Source organism: Nelusetta ayraudi, unplaced genomic scaffold, assembly GCF_046127955.1.
Source record: "Nelusetta ayraudi isolate G7.1 ecotype Tasmania unplaced genomic scaffold, CSIRO-AGI_Nayr_v1 ptg000011l, whole genome shotgun sequence".
NCBI lineage: Eukaryota > Metazoa > Chordata > Actinopteri > Tetraodontiformes > Monacanthidae > Nelusetta > Nelusetta ayraudi.
Genome location: NW_027466061.1, coordinates 22,833,861 through 22,855,000, shown reverse-complemented (window position 1 = coordinate 22,855,000; position 21,140 = coordinate 22,833,861). Strand labels below are relative to the sequence as shown.

The 21,140-nt window shown below is 43.9% G+C and overlaps 3 protein-coding genes across 4 annotated transcripts in view; all 3 read right to left on the bottom strand.

Annotated features, from left to right (window-relative positions):
* nectin4b (nectin cell adhesion molecule 4b) overlaps positions 1-1,054 on the bottom strand; it is an 18,598-nt gene extending 17,544 nt beyond the window's left edge. Inside the window, exon 1 of one of the 2 annotated variants that reach the window (XM_076019656.1) lies at positions 604-1,054. In XM_076019656.1, the coding sequence (XP_075875771.1) occupies positions 604-655 (52 nt within the window). In that variant the 5' untranslated portion in view covers positions 656-1,054. The remainder of the gene's footprint in view (positions 1-603) is intronic. The other variant, XM_076019655.1, reaches the window with a different exon arrangement.
* Positions 1,055-1,339: 285 nt separating this feature from the next.
* Positions 1,340-3,392, bottom strand: fcer1gl (Fc receptor, IgE, high affinity I, gamma polypeptide like). Its single transcript, XM_076019700.1, has 5 exons — positions 3,237-3,392; positions 2,995-3,086; positions 2,599-2,634; positions 2,175-2,204; positions 1,340-1,953 (listed from the first exon to the last, which is right to left on the bottom strand). The coding sequence occupies exons 1-5, from the start codon at positions 3,289-3,291 to the stop codon at positions 1,882-1,884; spliced, it is 285 nt and encodes a 94-aa protein (XP_075875815.1). The 5' UTR covers positions 3,292-3,392; the 3' UTR covers positions 1,340-1,881.
* Positions 3,393-3,665: 273 nt separating this feature from the next.
* Positions 3,666-12,003, bottom strand: vangl2 (VANGL planar cell polarity protein 2). The gene is made up of 7 exons (XM_076019668.1): positions 11,652-12,003; positions 10,726-10,849; positions 9,679-10,286; positions 8,294-8,427; positions 8,000-8,135; positions 6,943-7,186; positions 3,666-6,309 (listed from the first exon to the last, which is right to left on the bottom strand). The coding sequence occupies exons 1-7, from the start codon at positions 11,720-11,722 to the stop codon at positions 6,049-6,051; spliced, it is 1,578 nt and encodes a 525-aa protein (XP_075875783.1). The 5' UTR covers positions 11,723-12,003; the 3' UTR covers positions 3,666-6,048.
* Positions 12,004-21,140: the final 9,137 nt, after the last annotated feature.

Sequence of the window (21,140 nt, the reverse complement as noted above, 5' to 3'; positions counted from 1 at the left end):
CCTTCATTAATGGATCATGAACAGATTTATTATCCATTTTTATGGTCTAGAAAGCAGCAGGCTGCCACACATCAAAATGAAACTACAATGTATAAACCATGGAGTTCACAGCATGAGTGCGAGAGTGAAACTATGTATATATATATATATATAAATGTGTGTGTGTGTGTGTGTGTGTGTGTGTGTATACACACATATACATATGTCATTCATTTCACCCTCTGGTTAGCCTTTTTTTTTTTTTGTCTACTGTCAAAAACTGGCTCCAACCTCTGACATTCAGGCAATATTGTAAGGAAATTTCCCATTGTAGTTTGTTAGCTCGCTTGTTGTCATTGTCAGCTTGAGTTTGACCGCGGTACAGCAAACTTTTACGACGTTACTTAGAGTTAGCAACAAATCAACTTAGCCGACACAAACGCGACTGGGTCGATGTAAATGTTAGGCGTTTTTGTTGTTGTTGTTGTTGTTGTGTTTTTTGTTATTTTTCTTTTAAATATAAATGGTCAAGACGTTGAGTGGTTCGTTTTAGTGTGGGGTATTATGCAAGTACATTTAAGTAAATAAAAAAAAATATTAAGAAAGGAGAGAAAGGAAACTCACCGTATAGTAAAACCAACGCCAGGCGATTAGTACTTTGCCCGGTCAACTCCATCTTTAATCCAAAAATGTAATTAAAAAAAATAAAACTTTGTAAAACACTCCTTGCAAACACTTTTTTTTGTTTTCAAGCTTCCCTCGAACCACTGAGCTCAGAGACGATGCGGCAGGTGAACGAACACCTGTCGGCAGGTTTCAGGGGATTTCGCTTTAGAGCTCACACATTCTGCGAGTGGCGCCCGTCCAAAAAATAAAGTTGACTCCGAGTAGTAGAGAGCACACAAACTATCATGTCGACCGCAGGGAAACACTGCTCAGGAGCGCCCGGCCGGAGGTCCAAAGTGTATCAAAGTAAACACGAAAGCTTGCAATGAGTCGAAGAGAAGAGGGGAAATGACTCGTGTTGACCAAACAGCAGCCTGCGCCGTCGTCAAACCTCTGACACCAGGCAGGCACCTGTAGCACCTGTAGCACCCTGATCCCGCCCACAGAACCCTGGAGACACGCCCACTGCTCTCAGCAGCTCGAACCTTGGCCCTTCTTCAAAGCAAACGATCCAGAATGGTCTCACTTTAAACGGCCATATACACTCTAAACAGAAGCAATTAGTTGTTGAAGATTAGGGGAAAAAAATATATAGGTAAATGAATAATGAGCTGTTCGTTAAGGTCAGTAAGGTAAATGACACATCGCAATGCCACACACGGTGTTAAGCAATCTTTTTTTTGAAAAAAAAAAATACTTTTTGCTTTGCATGCTTTTATTGAGAAAGGGAACAGATAGTGAAATTTCAAAAGATACATTTAAACTTCTGCTTTTCATTTCTTTTTCATTGGAACCAGCTGCAAATTGACTGAAATAAAATGAGATCACATGGTGTTTTTCCAGTACGCTGATGGATAAAATTAAAAGCATGAGTGCGATAAAAGTCATATGCATGTACATTTCAAACTGTACGTATTACATGTAAATGTGTATATACATATATACACACACACACACACACACACACACACACACACACACACACACACATATATATATATATATATATATATATATATATATATATATATATATATATATATATATATATATATATATATATATATATATATATATATATATATATATATATATATATACACACACAAAAACAATGAAGTAGCAAAGTTATACAGCTGACATGAGTTAACAGAGCCTAACATACATAGATCCATAATATGTATGAAGAATGAAATTTACACTGCGCTTCAGTCCTCGGCACATCTACCTTACTGTTCAGGAAATATGCTTTGACTTCTCGTTGTCTCGGATGGTCTCATAGACATCAGTGTTTTTGAAATTCAGGCCCTGCAGAATGAAAATGTGAGATGTAAAAGTATAAAAAGCTAAAAAGAAAAAAACACTGTAAATTAATGTGCAGGCACATGTAAGTGTGTGCGTAAAGGGTGTATGTGTGTATGCCTGGACGATGCACCACAAATATTTTTTTTCTTTCAATATTTGTGCTGAAAACAATGTTTTCAATCATGTGTCTTTTTAAATTTCCTCATAAGCACAAGAAGTCTCACCGAGTACAATCCTTTCTCTGCAGTCTGCTTCTGCGAAGGAAAACAATCCAAAGGAATCAGCATCTGCGCTTAAGCAACAATTATTTCTCAGCAAACACAATAAAGGCTGTTTGTCACTTCCTCCTTCCAGGCTGTTTTTAAAGTACATCCTGTGACTATTTGACAAATGCAAACCCATTAGGACTGATTCAAAGAAAAGATAGGTATAGGTTTTGTTTTGTGGCCAGTCAGCGATGGAAAGTGTGACCGTACCCTGACTATAAATAACAGCGGTCAGCTCAAACTTGTAGGAAGTGACGCATGAATGTTGACTTTAGATTCGACTTCTTTAAGACTTCTTTAAAAGGTAAACTACCAAAATGATTCAAAAATCATTTCAATCATGAGACAATATAGATTTACAAAATTATTTTGTATTATTTACCTTTTGTTTGTCACTGGCTTTATCGGTTGACTTCATCTGTTGAACCAGAATCAGAAATTAGACAAGACTGATGCGTTTTAAAGATTTCAATGTTAGGTTAAACGGTGGAAAAAATCATTTGTCATCACTCTCACACTAGAAATGTAACATTTTCGAGTTACAACTGTACCAAAGGAAATTATGTTGGTCCTTCCTGTAAATACGGAAGAAGCTCGGAATCTTTTTTTTTTTTTTTTATCTCTCCTTTACCTCATATCTCACCGTATCCTATCACGTATCTTATATCCATATCCTCTTAGACATAGATATGAGAAACGTTGTCACGCTGAAAACTATTCAGAAAATATCTTTGAACTTCAAGGTGGGAGTAAGTGTGTGTGTGCGTGTGCACCTTACCCTCACTCTGCAGTACAGGATGGTGAGAACAATCCCGTAAAGGATGAGAATGGAATCCAGAATGTAACATATGTTCATGTCTGAGAAGGCCTCTACACACAGAGAATACATTTTCATGAGAAATCACTCTACTTGCATCGGTTATTTGTTTTTTTTAACCCTAAAATCTGAGCAGATGTAAAACCTAAAACAAAAACCATTCCGAAAAGCTCATACGTATGGTGATATTGAGCGATCCTAACCTGCACAGGTGAGACTGGTCATCAGGACGAGCACAGCAAGCATCACTCCCTCCATCTTACCCAGGAGACTGAGGCTTTTAGTCTGCTGTCAGTGTGATGTGTCACGCAGCTCTGTGTGAAGGTAGCGATGAGCAGCAGGGACAGGAAGCCAGTGGCTCTCTGTCCGGGCTCTTTAAGAACTGGGAAACCACACACCGCCACACTGCCATCCTCACGTCACACTAGTTCCTCTATACAGAACAAACGCTTGTGAAAAACACTCTGCTCGTTGAAGGAATCATCAAGCGCCATTACGCCCTCAACATTGGGGACCTGTTGGATTTATTATTGGTATCGTTTCTTGTCATTGAATAAATATTCTACCAAAAACTAGATAGTGAATCATGTTTGGGCAGATTTGCACACTCTCCAATAAGCAAGAAGAAGAAGTAAGGAATAAATGGTTTTAATAATGGAAAATTACCTAGCACGCATTACAAGCTACAATTACCAAAAAAGAGGAAAGTACAAGAAAAATCGACATTTGTTTTACAAGCCACTTGGATTTTCAAGGAGTAAAAATTGCATCATCATAACTTAGGCACCTTCAAAATGATAGAAAACAATTATTTAAAAAAAAAAACTGTATTGGAGGCCTAAAATAAGTCTAGCATGCTCATGATTTTTTTTCATTTTGAATACAAAAAGATTTTCTTGAAATGAAATGTCTCCCACAGGCTGCCTGGTGTTTGGTAGTACTTTAGACACAAAGGACCATTACTTCAAAAAAAAAAAAAAAAAAAAAAAAATTTAGAAAAAACAAAAAACAAAACAAAACAAACATCACTGAAAAGATGAACAAAATGTTGCGTTGCAGCTCAAAGTGACTGTGGGTGGAGATTCCGTCTCTTCCACACCCTCCAACAGGGGGAGAGCGGCCATCTGTTAGAGCCGGGGCACAAGGCGAGGCGGTGATATGCTGCTGCTGCTGCTGCTGCTGCTGCTGCTGCTGCTGCTGCTGCTGCTGCTGCCGCTGCCGAAAGGTGTTACAATCACATGTCCTGATCACCTGTCATCTTCTTTCGTTTTTGTCTTTGCCAAGATGCATTTAAAAAAAATAGCAACCCTGAAATGTCCACTCGTCCGCGGTGACACTTTATTAGCCACAGGAAACGGCTGTCGCGTTTGTCCCTAAAAGGAGAGAAAGAACTCAGAGTGTCGGTGGAGCAGCTGGGTTTCTAGCATGCTACCGTTTGGATTGTAATTGTTATTTTTAGCCTTACAAATAGTCAACAACACCAAATGTGATGCGAGTTTCAATGTGCACAGCACTGAAATACACTTTTTGTCTTGTGTACGGCTGTAAAATAGGCTGCATGTGGAAGAAGATAGCTGCATGTTGCATGGCAGGATACTGCCAAACACTGAGGCATTCTGGGACTCGGGGGGGTGGGAAGTTCAGCGGTGTAATTTTTTCCTATATGTTGAGCACATTGGCTGATGTAAAATGTTCTACATTGCACCAAGCCCTCGACACCCCTGTCTGTGGCAATGTGCAGCAGGCTCTAAGGTTTGTTTTTTTCTTACAGGAAGATACCTGAGTGACATCAAGGACCTGTAAAGGAACCCACACACACACACACACACACACACACACACACACACACACACACACACACACACACACACACACACACACACACACACACACACACACACACACACACACACACGGCTCCGCTTCAAAATGACGTGAACTATCCATTTAAAAAAGACTGGGAGAGAGTGAAAGCCCCATTTACACCTGGAATTAACTTCTGCCAAAGGAGCAAAGTCTGCTTCCATGTCCGCAATCTGGTATAAACTGCAGTAATATTCATTCACCTGCTTAATTCAATCCCACAACTAACACAACTAAGTTAATGGTTTGAATTAAACACAAGAAATGCATCATTAGCTCCTGTTACAGGAGAGAGTGCATTAAAAAGAAAGAAAGAAAGAAATGACAACATTTCAAATCTACTGCAGACAGTTTGGGTGACTTTTCTGGATTAGGAAAAAAAAAATGTAGAAACAAACTGTAAGTTAGTAGCAGGTATAAATGGGCTCTTTGCTGACAGTCTTTTAGAAAAAAAATATTAAAAAAGTTGTAAAAAAAAAAAAATGCCAGTGTAAAGTCAAAAGCTGCAATTTTTTAGACAATTGTCAATATACATTGTGGAATGCACTTCCATTTTTTTTTTACAGTTAGATAAAAAAAGCAACTTGACCTTCAGGCAACAGAAAAGCCACTTGTTAATCCAATGCACGTTTTGCTACATTCTGTCAGTAAAAAAAAAAAAAAAAAAAAGTCACACACTTTAGTATAAAAAAAAAAGAACAGCAGTCTTTAGTCGTTTCAAACCGCATGTACACCAACAGGGAAGGCAGCGGTGCACCGGTGTTGCAGTCAGACAGAGCCCAGTTTCACTTTGCCTTCCGATTTCTGCAAGAGGAAGTGACACACATGACAAAAATCCTCTTCTTTTCGGTGCTCGGGTTGAGCACAGTCCAGTGGTTAAAAAAGCATGACGAGAGGCAGAAGGAGAAAAGTTCTCTTTCTCTTTTTCTTTTTTTTTTGCTTTCCAAACAGCATGTTGTTAAGACTTTACAATACAGACGAGAGTAAAAAAAAAAGTCAAAGGCATCCGTTTAGCTCCAGGGGTGGTGGGTGGGAGGACAATCATTCAGTGAGGACCCTGGAGCAGGAGGGAGGAGGAGTCAGAGCCCTTTGAGACTCAGCGCACTTTGTCACAGACAGAGCGACAATGATTGTGGACCCCCCTCCCCCCGCTCACACCGAGGTCTCCGACTGGAGCCTCATGACAAACTTGTGGCTCTTTGGGTCGATGAACTCCTCCCCCAGCCGCAGGAAGGGGAGCGGCGTGACGGTGACCACCAGCGAGAAGTCCAGGCGGCGCAGCGAGAACACCAGGCCGTGGCGCAGCGCCGAGGTCACCGGCTCCTCGCTCACTAGAGTCCACTGGCGCCCCCTGTCGTTCTGCTGCTGGTACTGCATAGTGGGGCCTGCAGAGAGGTAACGCTCCAGGAAAGCCTGGATGGGGAGAAAGAGAGGAGTGGATTGATTAATCAGCCTATCAATCAATCATCTTTTGTTTGTGCAGCACCGAATCACATCCAAAGGCGTCTCAAAGCACGTTGTACAGTCAGAGGAAAATCAACTGAACTGAGCCCCCCAGAGCAAGCAAGGTGCAGACTCCAGAGGGCGCTCACCTGCTATGACCACTTGGGGTGAAAAGGAATTACAATTACAAAGAATGGAGCGAGGGATAAAGAGAGAGAGAGAGAGAGAGAGAGAGAGAGAGAGAGAGAGAGAGAGAGAGAGAGAGAGAGAACGAGATGTAGCCACCAGTGTGGCAGACAGGCCAGAGTGAGTAGTTGCAGGGTGAACAACAAAGCTCATTTCATATATACTGTATATGTATGAAAAACTTGTTTTTTTGTAGAAAACCTGTAAAAACTCTATTTACAAAAACAGACTTAAGATAGCAACTAGAAAAAAATGACAAAGTCTTACCAACATTTCTGACTTTGAATTATTGCTGAAAACTCTGTGTACTTCTCTAAGAATTCCATTACACAATATACTGCACATTGAATAAAAAAGAGAGAGATGGAAAACAGATCTTTACATACATATATATATATATATCTATACACACTTCACCTTTGGCGTCATGTTGTGTGTGATGCAGAACTGCAGGTGTGTCAGGATGCTCTCCATGCTGTGGAAGCCCTGCTGCCGTGTGGTCCGCAGGTACTTCTGCATGGCCCGGGCCATTGGGGCGAAGATGGCCTGAGCTGCCTCCCGAGGGTCCATGACCTCCCGCGGGTGTTTGGGGGACGAGGCCAGTTCGTCGTCGTGGAGGCGCTTGATGTGCGTGAAGGCCTCCTCCACCGCCACCACCAACCTGTGCACGGGGAAAAGCACAGCTTGTAAAGTCAGCGATGAGGCCCTTTTGAACGTTACTCGAGTGGGTTTTTATTTATTATTGCGTCCAGAAAAAATATTTGCTAAGACTCTGTCAATATCCAGCTAGTCTAACAGAAAGCAGGGAGAGAAGCCAGCAGGAAAAAGTCATTTTTATCTTTCAGCAAACTGCTCCCAAACCAAAATGACCATTCTTGGGAGTGCTTTAAGTGGTGTCAATATATAAAACGAGAGGTCAAGATGTAGACTACGACTGCTGAGTGGCGACTTTTCTGAAGTGTAATTGCAATTTTTTTTTTTTTAAATCAACTTTAATACTGTGCGTAACTCATCCTTTTTCGCAACATGATCTCATCAACATCATGAAAACCAAGTGGCTCAGAACAAAGAAACACACACTTCCCCTGGTAAAATATCTAATGGGAAGCTAAGAGATCCAACCCTCATGCATGTGTTCGTACAAAGGGTTAATTGAAAATCATAATGGAATCTACTTGGTTTATTTAATTCATTTAACTTCATATTTATGTTCTTTGTTTCAGCCTGTTGCATGTAAACGTCCGACGAAAAGTAAGACACTGACTCAAGGAAGAAGGTGGACGAAGGACAGAACACTTTTCTGGTTCTGTTTTTATGATTGTTTTTAGTTTCTTGTCCATTGTGTTTTTTCAAATCTGAAAATAAAATATAAAAAAAAAAACAAGAAAGTGTTCATTCATCTCCATCTGTGTGGTTTTTATCTGATGCTCTGCCAATCACTCTGAATCACACCGGGTTCTTGCTCTCATCCCACCTGGCCTTGCGCTTGCGGACCCTGCGCTCCATCTCGGCCTCCTCGTAGTAGAACTCGTTGTGGGAGTTGTCCCTCCTGCGTGCAGCGGCTGCTATCATGGCTCTGGACTGGCCTGTGGAGTTGTTGGCCGGGTTTTCTGCACAGCAAAACGAGCAGCAGGGTGCAAATGAGCAGTTTTCATTGAAGCTACTACACGTGACAAAGCCTGGTCTGACGTAAGCTGACGGCTGACTGGCCATTAAAAAGACATTGTTGTGGATGAGCAAACGGAGCAAAAAGACAGGCCGTATTTACCATCCAGTGAGTAAACCTTGAAGCCCGTCATCTTCTTGGACAGGATGGACTTGGGCAGGTTGTGCAGAGCCGGGTTGTAGACGGGAAAGTCGCTGTAATAACGGTCCAACAGCCAGACCGCTGCCCGCTGGATGCTGAAACGCAGCAGGAGGTCAGACATCAGCAACATGGCTATCGCAGTCAAGAAGAAAATCATTATCTGGGCTAAATTTAAACTGGGTCTGTTCTGGTCATTAGATGCTGTACTTGATGACTTAATGGGTCAATAACTTTGATGGAATTGCACACGTTTAGGTAAATGAACAAAGAAACAAATGAAGTATAACTGGCAAAACATGATATATAAACAGGACAAAATACTTTAAATTGGAATTCTGTAATATTTAAGTAATTTCACAATAGAAATGTTAATAATTTCACATATTACTTGACAGGGAGTTGTACACTTTCCTCCAGCCTCGAGTACATCCTATAGTTTGTTTTTTTTGCAACTGTAACGCTAGAAAGAGAAGCATATATTTTTCTTGCTTTCTTTGCTTAATTTCATCAGTGAGTTCATTTTGAACTATGCCTAAACAATAATAATAATTTAAAAAAAAATTGTAATAATGATGATAATAATGATAAGTGGGCAAAGCGTCCTCCCCTGTTGGCCCTTGGCAGGTGTTAAAAGGCTTAGTTAGCGAGGCTACAATCAGTGGCTACATGAATGATTACTTCCTGCACAGTGACACAGGAAGGTTACATTTCCAGCCCACGTCAGCCACAATAAGGTCTGTGCAGTGTTTGGAGTCACTGCACGGTAATTACTGTGAAGTCACGTGAGTGCAGAGTTCCACATTTCTAATATATGTTGTTATGTGTTATATATGCTGTTACCACAATTAAATGTTGCCATGGACACACAGTATTTATGGCTTTTTGCACACTCAACAATTCTCTTTGGAAAACAAGTTGTGCTACTTTGTTCAGACTGGTTTTTGGAATAACTAAATTAAAGGTTTGATTCAGAATTTCTCTCAGCCAATACCTGCCTCACAGGTCAGGATAAATAACTATTGATAATTATAACTAGTCATTAGGTGAAATTAGAGCATGCAGTTTTAAAACCTCTTCAGCTCAGCTCAAAAGATGTCTTATTTTGTATTTTTATAAATACATTGTATAAAATAAAATTCTATAAATAAATAAACCATTACTGAATTGTCTATCCTGCAAAATAAATAAATATATATATTTTGACCCCCCGACCCCACCCTCTTTTCTTCTTCTTAAAATAAAGCCTCATCAGAGCCAAAACAGCTCCGTGACCCACCAGCTGAGAAACGCCGCCCTCAAACTTCTTTTGTTTCCCTCCGTCTCGCTAGCCGCTGTCTCACACTCACCTGAGGTGGCCGACGTTGTAGAATTTGCTGGCTCCGTCGGTGCTGCGGACCACCTTGAGGCAAAAGGCCGGCTGCAGGTGGCGGACCTCCAGCAGCACCAGGGCCAGGTACTGGATGAAGAGCAGCGCGTCCACCAGTGAGGCGGCGTACTCCACGATGCCCCTGTAGTCCCTCTCCCTGGGCTCCAGCACGCGCACGCCGTAGAAGAGCCAGTAGGAGGCCACGAAGAGGAAGACCAGCACCATCAGCAGGCAGCGGAAGACGTAGAAGCGGGGCAGGGTGGCGCGGGGGGGCCGCAGGAACAGCGCCCAGGACGAGATGAGCAGCACCAGCAGCTTGAAGGCCAGCGAGACGTAGAGGCCCTCGCAGGGCGTCCCGCACGGCTCCAGGGCGTCGCGCCACAGCACCTGCGGCAGCACCAGGAAGGCCAGCGGCGTGAGCAGCGCGAAGAAGCTCAGGCAGCCGCCCAGCGCCAGGCCCAGGAAGCGCCTGCACTCCAGCGGGGTGGACTCCTCCAGGTCTTTGGTGACGCGCGTCAGGTCCTCGTTGGAGATGCTGTGCTCCGAGGTGCCGGTGACCACGGTGGTGGTCTCGCCCCAATTGTCATCCTGCAGGGGAGGGCAGAGGGAAGTGGTATTTAGTCATGAAGGTGGTGGAAAAGAAAAGAATAAAAATGACCAACTACTCTTACATGTTCTGTTAAGATGAGGAACTGATCATTTGCTTAACTTTCTGTAGGCCTGACCTAGAATGCTGACATTATATTGTAACTGGAGCAGACAGACAGACAGACAGACAGACAGACAGACAGACAGACAGACAGACAGACAGACAGACAGACAGACAGACAGACACACACACACACACACACACACACACACACACACACACACACACACACCCTTTTGATGGTGCATTTTTGGGGTGACCTGGCAGAGGCTCTAAGCCAGGACAGGACTCGCACCATAAACCTACAACTATGTCACTGTCACTAAGAATAAGATGAGTGGACGGTGTATTTCTTCACATTCAAGAGGTGAGACCCACCCTGTCGTCTCCACGGGTCGACTCTGCGTCCAGAAGCGGCTCCCCGGGAGTCTGGATGGTGACCGACTTGTCCCCACGGCTGCTGCTGTCTCTGCTCTTTGAGCGGTGACGGTCCCTCCGTTCCCTGGTGACAAACCACAGACAGCATCACTGTACATGTGTTGGGAAATGCTACATATTTCCTGTGATTGAACGACCGTTCACAAGGTTGGGTTCACTCATTCGTTTCTGCATTGAACCCCATTATAATCAGTTTCAGGAAATAATGACCTCAGGTGCTCTGCGACCATTATGAGTGCACGGAAATCAGTCAAGATGTGTTTAAGGAGTGTGGGAACATTTTAGTGTTGCGTGAAAACCAATTCCAATGTCTTATTAGCGATTGAGAGAATTCCAAGTGGTGTGCAAAAATCTGTGTCATCACACCAAGAGTCGGCTGTTTTAAAAAGCCTAAAATATAAAACATGACGCTCTGTTTACTCTTTTATGGTTTAGCACAACACAACAAAGTGTGATTATATGTGCAAAGCTTTGCTGCTGCTTAATGTTTTCGAAAATGAAAGCACTCAACTTCTGTAATGATGGCTGCATGCTGCACACTTGTTATTCATTCTCTAAAATCACAATTCGTACACTTGTAATGTTTTTAGAGCGTTTCAGAAGATTATCTCATCGAGCTGCTTATAATGGAGTTCAATGCAGAAGTGAGTCCGTGAGCCCAAACTTTTGAACAGTGAGTGTAAATCTTGTGTGTAGCTGTGTACTACTGACAAATGGCAATGTGCCATTTTTTTTATTTTTTATTTTTATTTTTAAAAAGGTGCTGCCATAGATGAGGAAACGGATCAATTGTGGGGTGAACCAGCCCTTTGTTGAAGCAGCCTTGCCGGTTGGACCAGCCTGCACCCACCCGCTCACCCACCCACCTGTGCTTGCGGGAGCTCTTGGAGTGGGACGACTTGTACGAGTAGCCCGAGTACTGCGATTCGTTGTCCATGTCTCGGCTTGCCGGCGAGCGGGCCTTACGAGCCCCGCCTCCTCCACCTCCGCCGCCGCCTCCTCCTCCTCCTCCTCCTCCTCCCAGCTGGCTCTTGCGCTCGGAGATGGACTTGGTGGAGAGTGCGAGGGGCAGCTTGAGCAGGTCAACCTTGCTCCTGAGGGAATCTATCTTGGAGGCTGGCGAGGTGGGAGGGCAGGAAAAGGGGGAGGAGGGTTCACAGAGAGGAGGGGGAGGAGCGAGAGGGCGGCGGCGGCGGCAGGCGGGAGAGTCGAGACGTGTGGCGGCGGCTCAGGCAGCTGCGACCTGGAGGAGACGGGCAGAGGTAGAGGAAAGGTCAGATGACATCATTTCACACGTGGATGTCACATCATAATAAGAATCCATGTTGTAAAGCAGTGGTTTCCAACAGGTGGGGTCTCAGGAGCCACATTTATTTTCCTTATCATGAAGTCGCTGCCCAAATTTATTCCACGGAAATGGAGAAATAGTGCAACTATACAGAACGCCTTCATCAATTGTAGTCACCATGAGAATGCATTAAAATGTGTGTCCTACAAAATAAAGTTCCAGCATTTTCTCTGTGAATATATACAGTATATTTTGAACGCTGCTGTAAAGGGCTCAGAGGAAGAAGCAATCAGAGCCGGGGAGAAAAGTGACTGGATGAGTCTCCTGTTTGTTTGTTTGAAGTGGACCAATCACGGACAGCCGCCAACATTTTTTTCCCCATCTCAACCACCTCGACTCTGAATTTAAACTTTATTGTGTAAAATTAATCAGGTTACAAATTCAGATTTTCTGAAAACTTTGAAACGTTTTCACACTTCATGACGGCAAGCAAAAACAAGCGTCATGCACTGAAAGGTCCAGTGTGTAGAATTTGGCCTGATTTAGCATTTTTATATTGGTAAAGGCTTAATATTCTGACAATAAACGCATTATTAAAAGTAATTTGGTTTTCCTCCCTTTAGAACGGTTCTCGTATATATAAGAATACACATATACAAGTGTCTTGCTCCCAGTTAGTTGCCATCTTGCACTGCATATTTCTACGGGAGCATGGTGTGGACAATCCAGCAGCCTCAATAATCCTCCAACAAACCAATGAAGAAGAAGGTGGACGAGGTCTGTGTATGCAAGCCACTGTAGTTCACCGACAACCTCAGGAGAGGGAGGGTGAGCGAATGAGGGCTGCAATCCAAAATCTGACCACTAGCTGGTGGAATTGAACACACTGTACCTTTCAAAGCCCGTGAAATCCTCCTGGGACTCAATAGAAAAAGTGGAATGACCCTTCAGATTAAGAGTCTGTGTGGTCTAGGGCTGCTGCTACAAGCTGCAACCTCTTACACATTCCCTTCATTGCTGCACCATCACCTCCACTCCGCCCTCCTCGGGGAGGAGAAGCAGCCTGGGACACAATGGCAGCCATATTGGATTACTGTGTTTTCTCCAAACTTGTTTGCCCTCCTCTCTCTTCCCTCCTCCTCCGCCTCCTCCCTCTCCGTCTCACATTCCCTCCTGCACTCCCCGTCGTCCCCTGGGAAACAAGGGCCTCACCGCTGCCATGGCGATGAAAGAGGCTGTTCAGCTGAAAGGGGGGCTGGACGTTGACGGTTGCCACGGTAACGTGACCTCACGCCGCCCTCCGCCCCTGTTTTCACTGTCCACGCCGCACAAGGAGCCAAAGCTCCGATGGCATGACGGATGTCGGACTGTCGTACGCTGGTTAATTGATAAAGGGGCCGATTCAGGCTCACCGCCTTTGATTGGCCCCTCAGCGGGTTAATGGAGCGGGACGTTAGCCGCCCTTCAGTGCCAGGAAAGCTTAAAAAAATAATGTGGATTTTCTGCTCCGTCCCTGCCATTGTTGTCCCAAAAAATCCACTTCCACTTCACGCTAAAAGCTCGGCATCTTCCTCATTTTCCCCCGCGTCCCGATCACGCCGTTGTTCCTTCAATGCGAGGTGGCGGTGGCAGTGCTCCTAATCCAGCACCAGTGAACTACAGCAGACAGGAGAAGGTGGTGGTGACGGTTGTGGTGGCGGTCCAATGCGGCCGCGTCTACAAACAGCACCATTGTTGTTCGTTACATCCGGGTCTGGTTGTAGGCCAGGTATGGGCAATACCCATACAATGGGTAATCCGGCCCACCGAAGAAATTATGTCAAGAGGAAGTAAGTCATAAAATAGCTGTTTTTCATCCATTTTTTTCAGCGTTTTAAGAGTCATTTCAGCAAAGAGCTCAACACAAGATAAGACTAAGACACAGATTTTGTTGTAACGCCTTTGCTCATTAAAGCACAAGGTTTTCTACATATTCTTTGATATATTTTTTCCACCTATGAGGTGGGTGACCAAAACACTCCACCCATCTGCTCCTGCTCCTCTTGTCAAATTTTAGAACCCATTGTGGCCCACCAGTCAAAAGTTTGCCTGCCCCTGTTGTAGGCGAAGGGAGCTACAGTTAGAGCAATCAAACGTACAGTATCGCACCAACTCCTTTTATTGTGTTGAAACAGACAAGACAAGACAAACGACAAGCAGTCTCTCAAATTGAGGGCGCGGGGGGGGCATGAGTGTCTCAGCCATGCAGAAAGGTGCGATCCAAGGTATTTCTTTCGCACTGAGCGCATGAGATCTCGGAGATCAAGAGGCGAGTAAATACGCAGATGCCGTAAGCCAGTGGTTCTCAACTGGTGGAGTCTCACGACCCACATTTGTTCCTCATCATGAAGTCCACCCAAATTTATTCCACAGCGCTCAATTTTAGTCCACAAAAATCAAAAACGCCAGTGCACTTCCTCATGTCTGGTAAATAAGTTGAATTGAACTGAATGGATTTGTGTGTCCTGCAAAATAAATGCCCAACATTTTCTCTATAAAGATTATATATAGATACATATTGTATTTTATTTTTAAAAAAAGAAAACTCTCCGCGAAGCCGTGATCCAATCAGAACTGGTGGGTTGCAACCCACCAGTTGAGAAACACTGACGTAAAGGACATGAGCAAACACTTCGTGGCTCCGTGCCATCATCCCAAACAAAGGGAATTTTTTTTTAGAAATGCCAAGATTTAGCTCCGTCCCTCCCTCCCTCTCTGTCTCTCCCTCTGTCCCTCCCTCTCTCTCTCTCTCTCTCTCTCTCTCACCACCTTACACATTACAGCCCCCTTTTGGAGCATCTTACGAGGCCCCCGCCATCAGTAAAGCTACGCGAGGAGGTTAAAGTGGAGCGACAGACCACAAATCTTTACAGGGGCAGTAAAACAAGAGTCAGAGAAGAACAGCCGCTGCCTTCATCTGATGGATGCGGACCACCCCCCCCCCCCATACCCCCCCGACTCCCCCAGCTGCAACTCGTCCACCCCGGCGGTGAAATTTCTGAAGCAAAACAACAATCTGAAGCCGTCGCTGGACATAATGTGCGCCCGTCGCCCTCCCGAAAACAACCATTACAGCCACGCCGTGCACAGTCCCGCCTCCATCCACTACAAAGCGTCGCAGCCAGGCTGCTGCTGCTGCTGCTGCTGCTCTGCAGCCCTGACGACCGAGTATGTAGCGAGGCAATCATACAGCACGTTTGGCGAGGTTACATACACAAACCAACACAATGACTGTTGTAAGAAGAGAAGGATCAATATTGTGAGGATACTTGCGACAATAAACGTTTCACAAAAAGGAATTTTACAAACAATTTTATTTGCAAATGTCCTCACTTTGGGATCAATAAAGGTCTTCTTCTTCATAAAGAGAAGAAAGTTCTGTTACCTTTGATTATAAAGTGCAGCCGAATGAGCTTAATGCTCACAGTAGTATTCAGTTTCATACCATTATTAGCATTTTTCTTTTACAACAGACGCATGACTATTTTGAGGCGTTATTTTCGTACCTTGACACACAATTAATCTCATTCAGTTAGAATTCAGTATTAGTATTTAATGGGAAATTGACTGAGAGTGAAATCCAAAAAAAGAGGGTTCATCATCCTCTGGACGAGGGATGTTATGAAGTGAACTGATGCTTTGGCGTGCATGCGGTCTGCCATTATCAATAAAAGCACAGGATAATTGTGTCTGACGAGTGCCGAAATCTGTGTGCAAGTGTGTAAAATTTGGCTCGATGAATGATTTTTATATTGGTAAAATCTTAACATACTGCCCATAAATACTTTAAGAAAAGTGCATACTCTTAGTACAATAAACGTAACTTGGTTTTCTTACCCTGCAATTCTCACATATATAAGAGAATGCATAGAGAAATAAGGGTCTTGCTGCTAGTTAGCTGCCATCTTGTGCTACCATTTTCTAAGGAAGCCCACCTGACTGTGGCTTAAACACCAAACGTGTTGGGCTTCCTAAGACACTTTACACACTGAGCCTTCAAAATCCATCGATATTAAAGAAAAACAATCGCGCGTGTGATTGCAGGTGTCGTCGCTTGCAAACTGGGAGAACTGAGTGAGTTTGTCATCATGGAAGCAGATCATGAGATCCTGCTCACTGCTGCTGGCCTGATGCTTCACATTCTCTACACCCTCTGACATCATGTGACCAATCACACAGCGGGCGCAGTGGTTATTCACTTACAACAAGAGCTGAGCTTCAGCGTTTTAAGACAAACAGTACACTGAACAAGTTACAGTTGAAGTGTCATACTTAGAAAAGACATGGAACGCCAAACAGTTTTTTCTACACAAACGACGAGAGCGCCGATTGAAAAGACAGCGAACAAAGCAGCCACGTTGCCGCGCGGGAGGTTTCGTGTCAGGCAAAATGAAACTTCTTTGTTAAAAAACAGCACTAAGACAACTGAATGCTTACAGCGATGTTAAAGAGTGAAGAGTTGAAACTTCGTACCATCGACGTCAGACTTTACTCCACAAAGTTCTGCTCCGGGTGTCAGTGATCCAGAGCCAACTGAACGGGACAAACTTGCACACAATCTTTCTCTTCTTGAAGTCATCAGGCAAAATAATCAATTATTTAGTTACAGTTCTCCAAAGCTTGTCCCGCATACATACATACATAAATCACTGACACTGAGGTTCAACTGTGACATCTGAGATCAAACATTTGTAACCCAACATCCTAATTCCTGGTATTAACCTGTTATTAACATAATGACAGGTATGTGGCATGAAAAGTGTATGAAGCGTGGTTTTGGGTGGTCTTTAGCGGCAGAGTTTACCTCGCCTTCCCTTAATTAAAAAAAAAAAGAACATAAAGGGAGGATAGAGCACTGAAACTGGTCTGGAAATGGAGCCACATAACTGAGAAAGTCTGAGAAATGAATCAAGGCCTGTTAATGTCACACTATTTTATATAATATTCTTGTTCTTATTATTAATATAACTCCTCTTTTGTCTTGCCCTTTACAAACCTTATAAATCCTGTCATTATTATTCAGATTTCAATAAAATTCACAGAAATAGTAATCACCCGTTTCACCCGAGAGGGGATTACATAAAAACGCTGAGTTGCCATGTGTCATTTTGGGCTCCTTTTAGCCTCAAGCCTAAAGAAAAGAGCCCTGATGATGTTACAGTTAAGTCATCGCGGTGAGACAATGCTGCACACCGGGGACTTGGCGGTTGGAAATGGCAATTTTGAATTTGAAAGGCCTCGCCTCGTCTAGTGGCACGAATCTCAATGGAAAAACAAGTCATATGTTCAATTTTTTGGTCTTCACAGCAATGCTGTATTTTCAAAATAAAGTTTCTGCATAACCTTGCAGTGACGACTCACTAGCGGATGACGATAATGTAAGCTAGCATGCTAACAACACTCAGCAGCTTCTACTGCAGTCGATTATGTGTCAATGGCTTCATCACAAATGTTTTACATTCTTCTCAGGGTGAAGACACTTCATACACATCACAGACGTGTTCTTACACCTCAGGATGTGAATAGTTGAAATACTTTAATAGTTACTCTGAGATCAAGATAAAGTTAGCGTGGAATGCTATGCTAACACGCTCGAGAGCCATGCGTTTAGAGCATCAGTACACAAGGACGGTGTACATTACACCGAGCACAAAATATCTAACCATGCTGAAGAGAAACCATTATCCACGAGCGTCGTTACCTTGTGGCTCCCTGATGATACCGTCCATGTCTCTGCTTTAGCCGACTCTCTTAGCATGATCCTGGAGCAGCACCAGGTAAAACATTTACTCCTGGCGCAGTTCAAATTGAACTGGTGTGTCTCCCGGTCGGTCGGACCTTTAGTGTGAATGTGACACAACACTTGATCTACAGAGGTGTGGTCCGGCATTAGAATGGATAAGGTTTCCTATTCATCCTGGTGTCTCCTGTCCTCTTTAATGAACTTCACCTCCAGGAGTCATTGTGCTGACTTCAACACGCAGGACTCAGGTTAACGTGAACACTCAGAGAAAAAACAAAACACTTGTTAAAAAAAAAAAAAAAAAGCAACAGTCCTGCTATGTGAAAACTGAGCGACTCATCGTCTTCTGGTTAACCTCTTCACACAGACTTGTGTCTTTTGATCCCACGCAGCTTGGGTCCCTGGGCAGCCCTTGTTAACGCAAACACATGTTGATTCTTGTGGTCACTTTTTCCTCAAAGCGAAAAATTTCATTTGGACAAAGACAAAATGACCCAAGATCACTTAAGTCTGAGCTGAATTTACAGACAACAGCAAGCTGTGTGTGTGTGTGTGTGTGTGTGTGTGTGTGTGTGTGTGGTCTGAACGTAAAACAGTTGACGTTGGGCCAAAAGGTGAACAGTGCGGTTTAACTACCCAGGGGCCATATGTAAGCTAAGCTCGACCTACAGCGAAAACTTAGGGGACCCTTTGAACCTGGTTTGAAAAAAGAGGCAGAAATGTAGTAAGAACTCCTGAGCACTGCAGGTATATCATTGATGAAAAAATGACTATCAGACAAAATCATTGGCAATCCTGATTGGCCATTAGACAGTTCACAGTCCAGCACCACAACTTTGCGCAACCAAATTCAACCAACACACTCATTTCTTTTCACTAATTCATGAAGTAATTCTAACTGCGACCGATGATTAATGATTCACTTTTTTGTGACAGATGATCTGCCAACAGAAATCTTATTTTCGTGGCCTTGCTGGTTTCTTGCATTTACTGACATGTTGGGGCAGAGCAAACACAACAACAGCATAACGTGCCACTGCAAACTGACATGCGAAGTAAAGCAATTAACCCACTTTACACAACTGCCTTGCGAAAACAGAAAAAACAGATACACCTGACAAGCCGCGAGTGGGGATACGCACTGTAACACAGTTACTCTTCTCTGGGAAAAAAATAAGCCATGTCCTAGAAAATAGTCGATAGAAGTAAGTCTATCAGCTCCCTTCACATCAAATTCAACACAAAAGTGAAAACACAACATTCATTCATCCATGGTCAATGTTTTTAGCAGCAGTTTCCGCCCACGAGAGGCGTCTAGTCGCCCAACTTTTGACCATCACAGTCCTCGTCACACTTACAGCTGAAAATTGTGTCTCTTCGCAATCCCATAGAAATGCAAACAAGGTTAAACAAGCAACTTTCAACACATGGTGGTTCCTGTAGTGTTAATGTAGTGTTGCACCCCCTAACTTCGCAATGCAACCCACAAGCTTTCACCTCAACGCTGCAAGTTTGGTGCAAACTCAGCCTAAAAGCAAAGTTGTCGAGAGGCACCAGCGAAGCCAGTCCAGTCACTCACTGAGACTTAAGGAATGTAACTCAGGTCAGTTAAAGGGAAAAGACAAATGAAGTTCATGCTGCCCAAAAAAAATCATTCTCAGCACCAATTACAACTAATGAAGCCGCATCAAAAACCAATGGCGCGTATTACACACAAGACAGGTTGGGTTTTTTTTTTTTGAAAAAGTCTGCAATTCCCCTAAAGGCAAGAGAGAAATCAAGCTGTCATGGAGCACTTGAAGCTGCTGGCACGGAGACAGCTGCTGTCAGGCTGCCCCAGCAATCTGGGCCATCTGAGGCCTGATGGGCCAACTGTGAAAATACGCGCGTGCACACACCCAGGGTCAGGCAGGGGGGAAAGAGGCTCAGGCCACACACGCAAGCGCACACACACACACACACACACACAGAGCTGACCACCACCCAGTGACGACATCAGTGGAGAAAATCAAGACAACTGCTACTGTCAAAGCCTTCATGCTGCATGGCTGGCAAACCAGAACAGGTGTGCGTGTGCGTCTGCGTGTGTGTGTGTGTGAATCTGCCGGGCAGCATGGTTGAACCAACAGCCCCCCCCCACCCCCCACAGCCAGTCTTCATGTCCAAACAAAGTATTGAGGAGACAGGAAGTGGCTCAGTGGGCCGAGATCAGATAGATGTGGCCTCGCATGGAGCAAGGCTCTAGTCCGCGTGGCTGACGCTGACACACACACACACACACACACACACACACACACACACACACACACACACACACACACACACACACCAGGAGACGACATGTTAAAGTTTAACAGGAACAAGTTTTCCCGTCACTTCCTGGAAAAATCATTTATTTTGACCGTTTCGGATTTCAGAGCTTCCGCTGCACTTGGAGTGGATTTTAACCATCATTCATTTGTCTGTGAACGAAGCACAGCTTCTGGTTTAGTTTGCGGTTAAAGTTGCGCTATTGGCAAGTGAACCAGACAGACTGGCAGACTCGTGCAAGGAGACATTATTAATTAATGCCGGTTCCAATAATACAACTATTGTTTTGGTCAAGGTCCCACATTCCGACTACAGTATGTAGGCTGTGACACATTTTTTGCACAACCCATCCGACTCTCCCACCTTGTGCAGCCCGCTTGACCCAACATTGCCTCGTACACAGCGCGGGATGTCGATATATTTAATGATGATTTCTATCTGACAAATAAAATGTTGTCTTTTTTGGGGACATTTTGGAATGTGATATCCTGCAGGGTTTACACCCAAATGTGCAGAATGATAATTGCATGCTATTAACTATATTGTTATTGTTATTGTTATTGTTATTATTATTATTATAATTATATTTTTTTTTTTAAAGTGTGCATCAAAATCAATCAGTAAGTATGAATTCAGTCGTCATGGTGTTACCATGCAGTTAGTCACTTTCCCCACCAACGTTCCTTATATTTGTACTATCTTTTCATTACTTTCACAGTCCCAGTTGTCAGGTCTGTGAACCACTGTGTTGTACCCCCCGCTCTTCTTCTCACAAGTCTTATTCCACGGCGACATACAGAGGAAGGCAGTGGGTGAATGACTGGGAAACAGGGCCTGTTGCTACAGCAGCAGCAGCAGCAGCAGCGACGGAACGCTGTTTCTGTTTGAATCAACAAAGCCGGGCGAGCGGGGACATTTTGGCCTGTAAAGCACCAAAACCAGGGGGTGGGGGGTGGGGGGGATGTCGTGACAAGA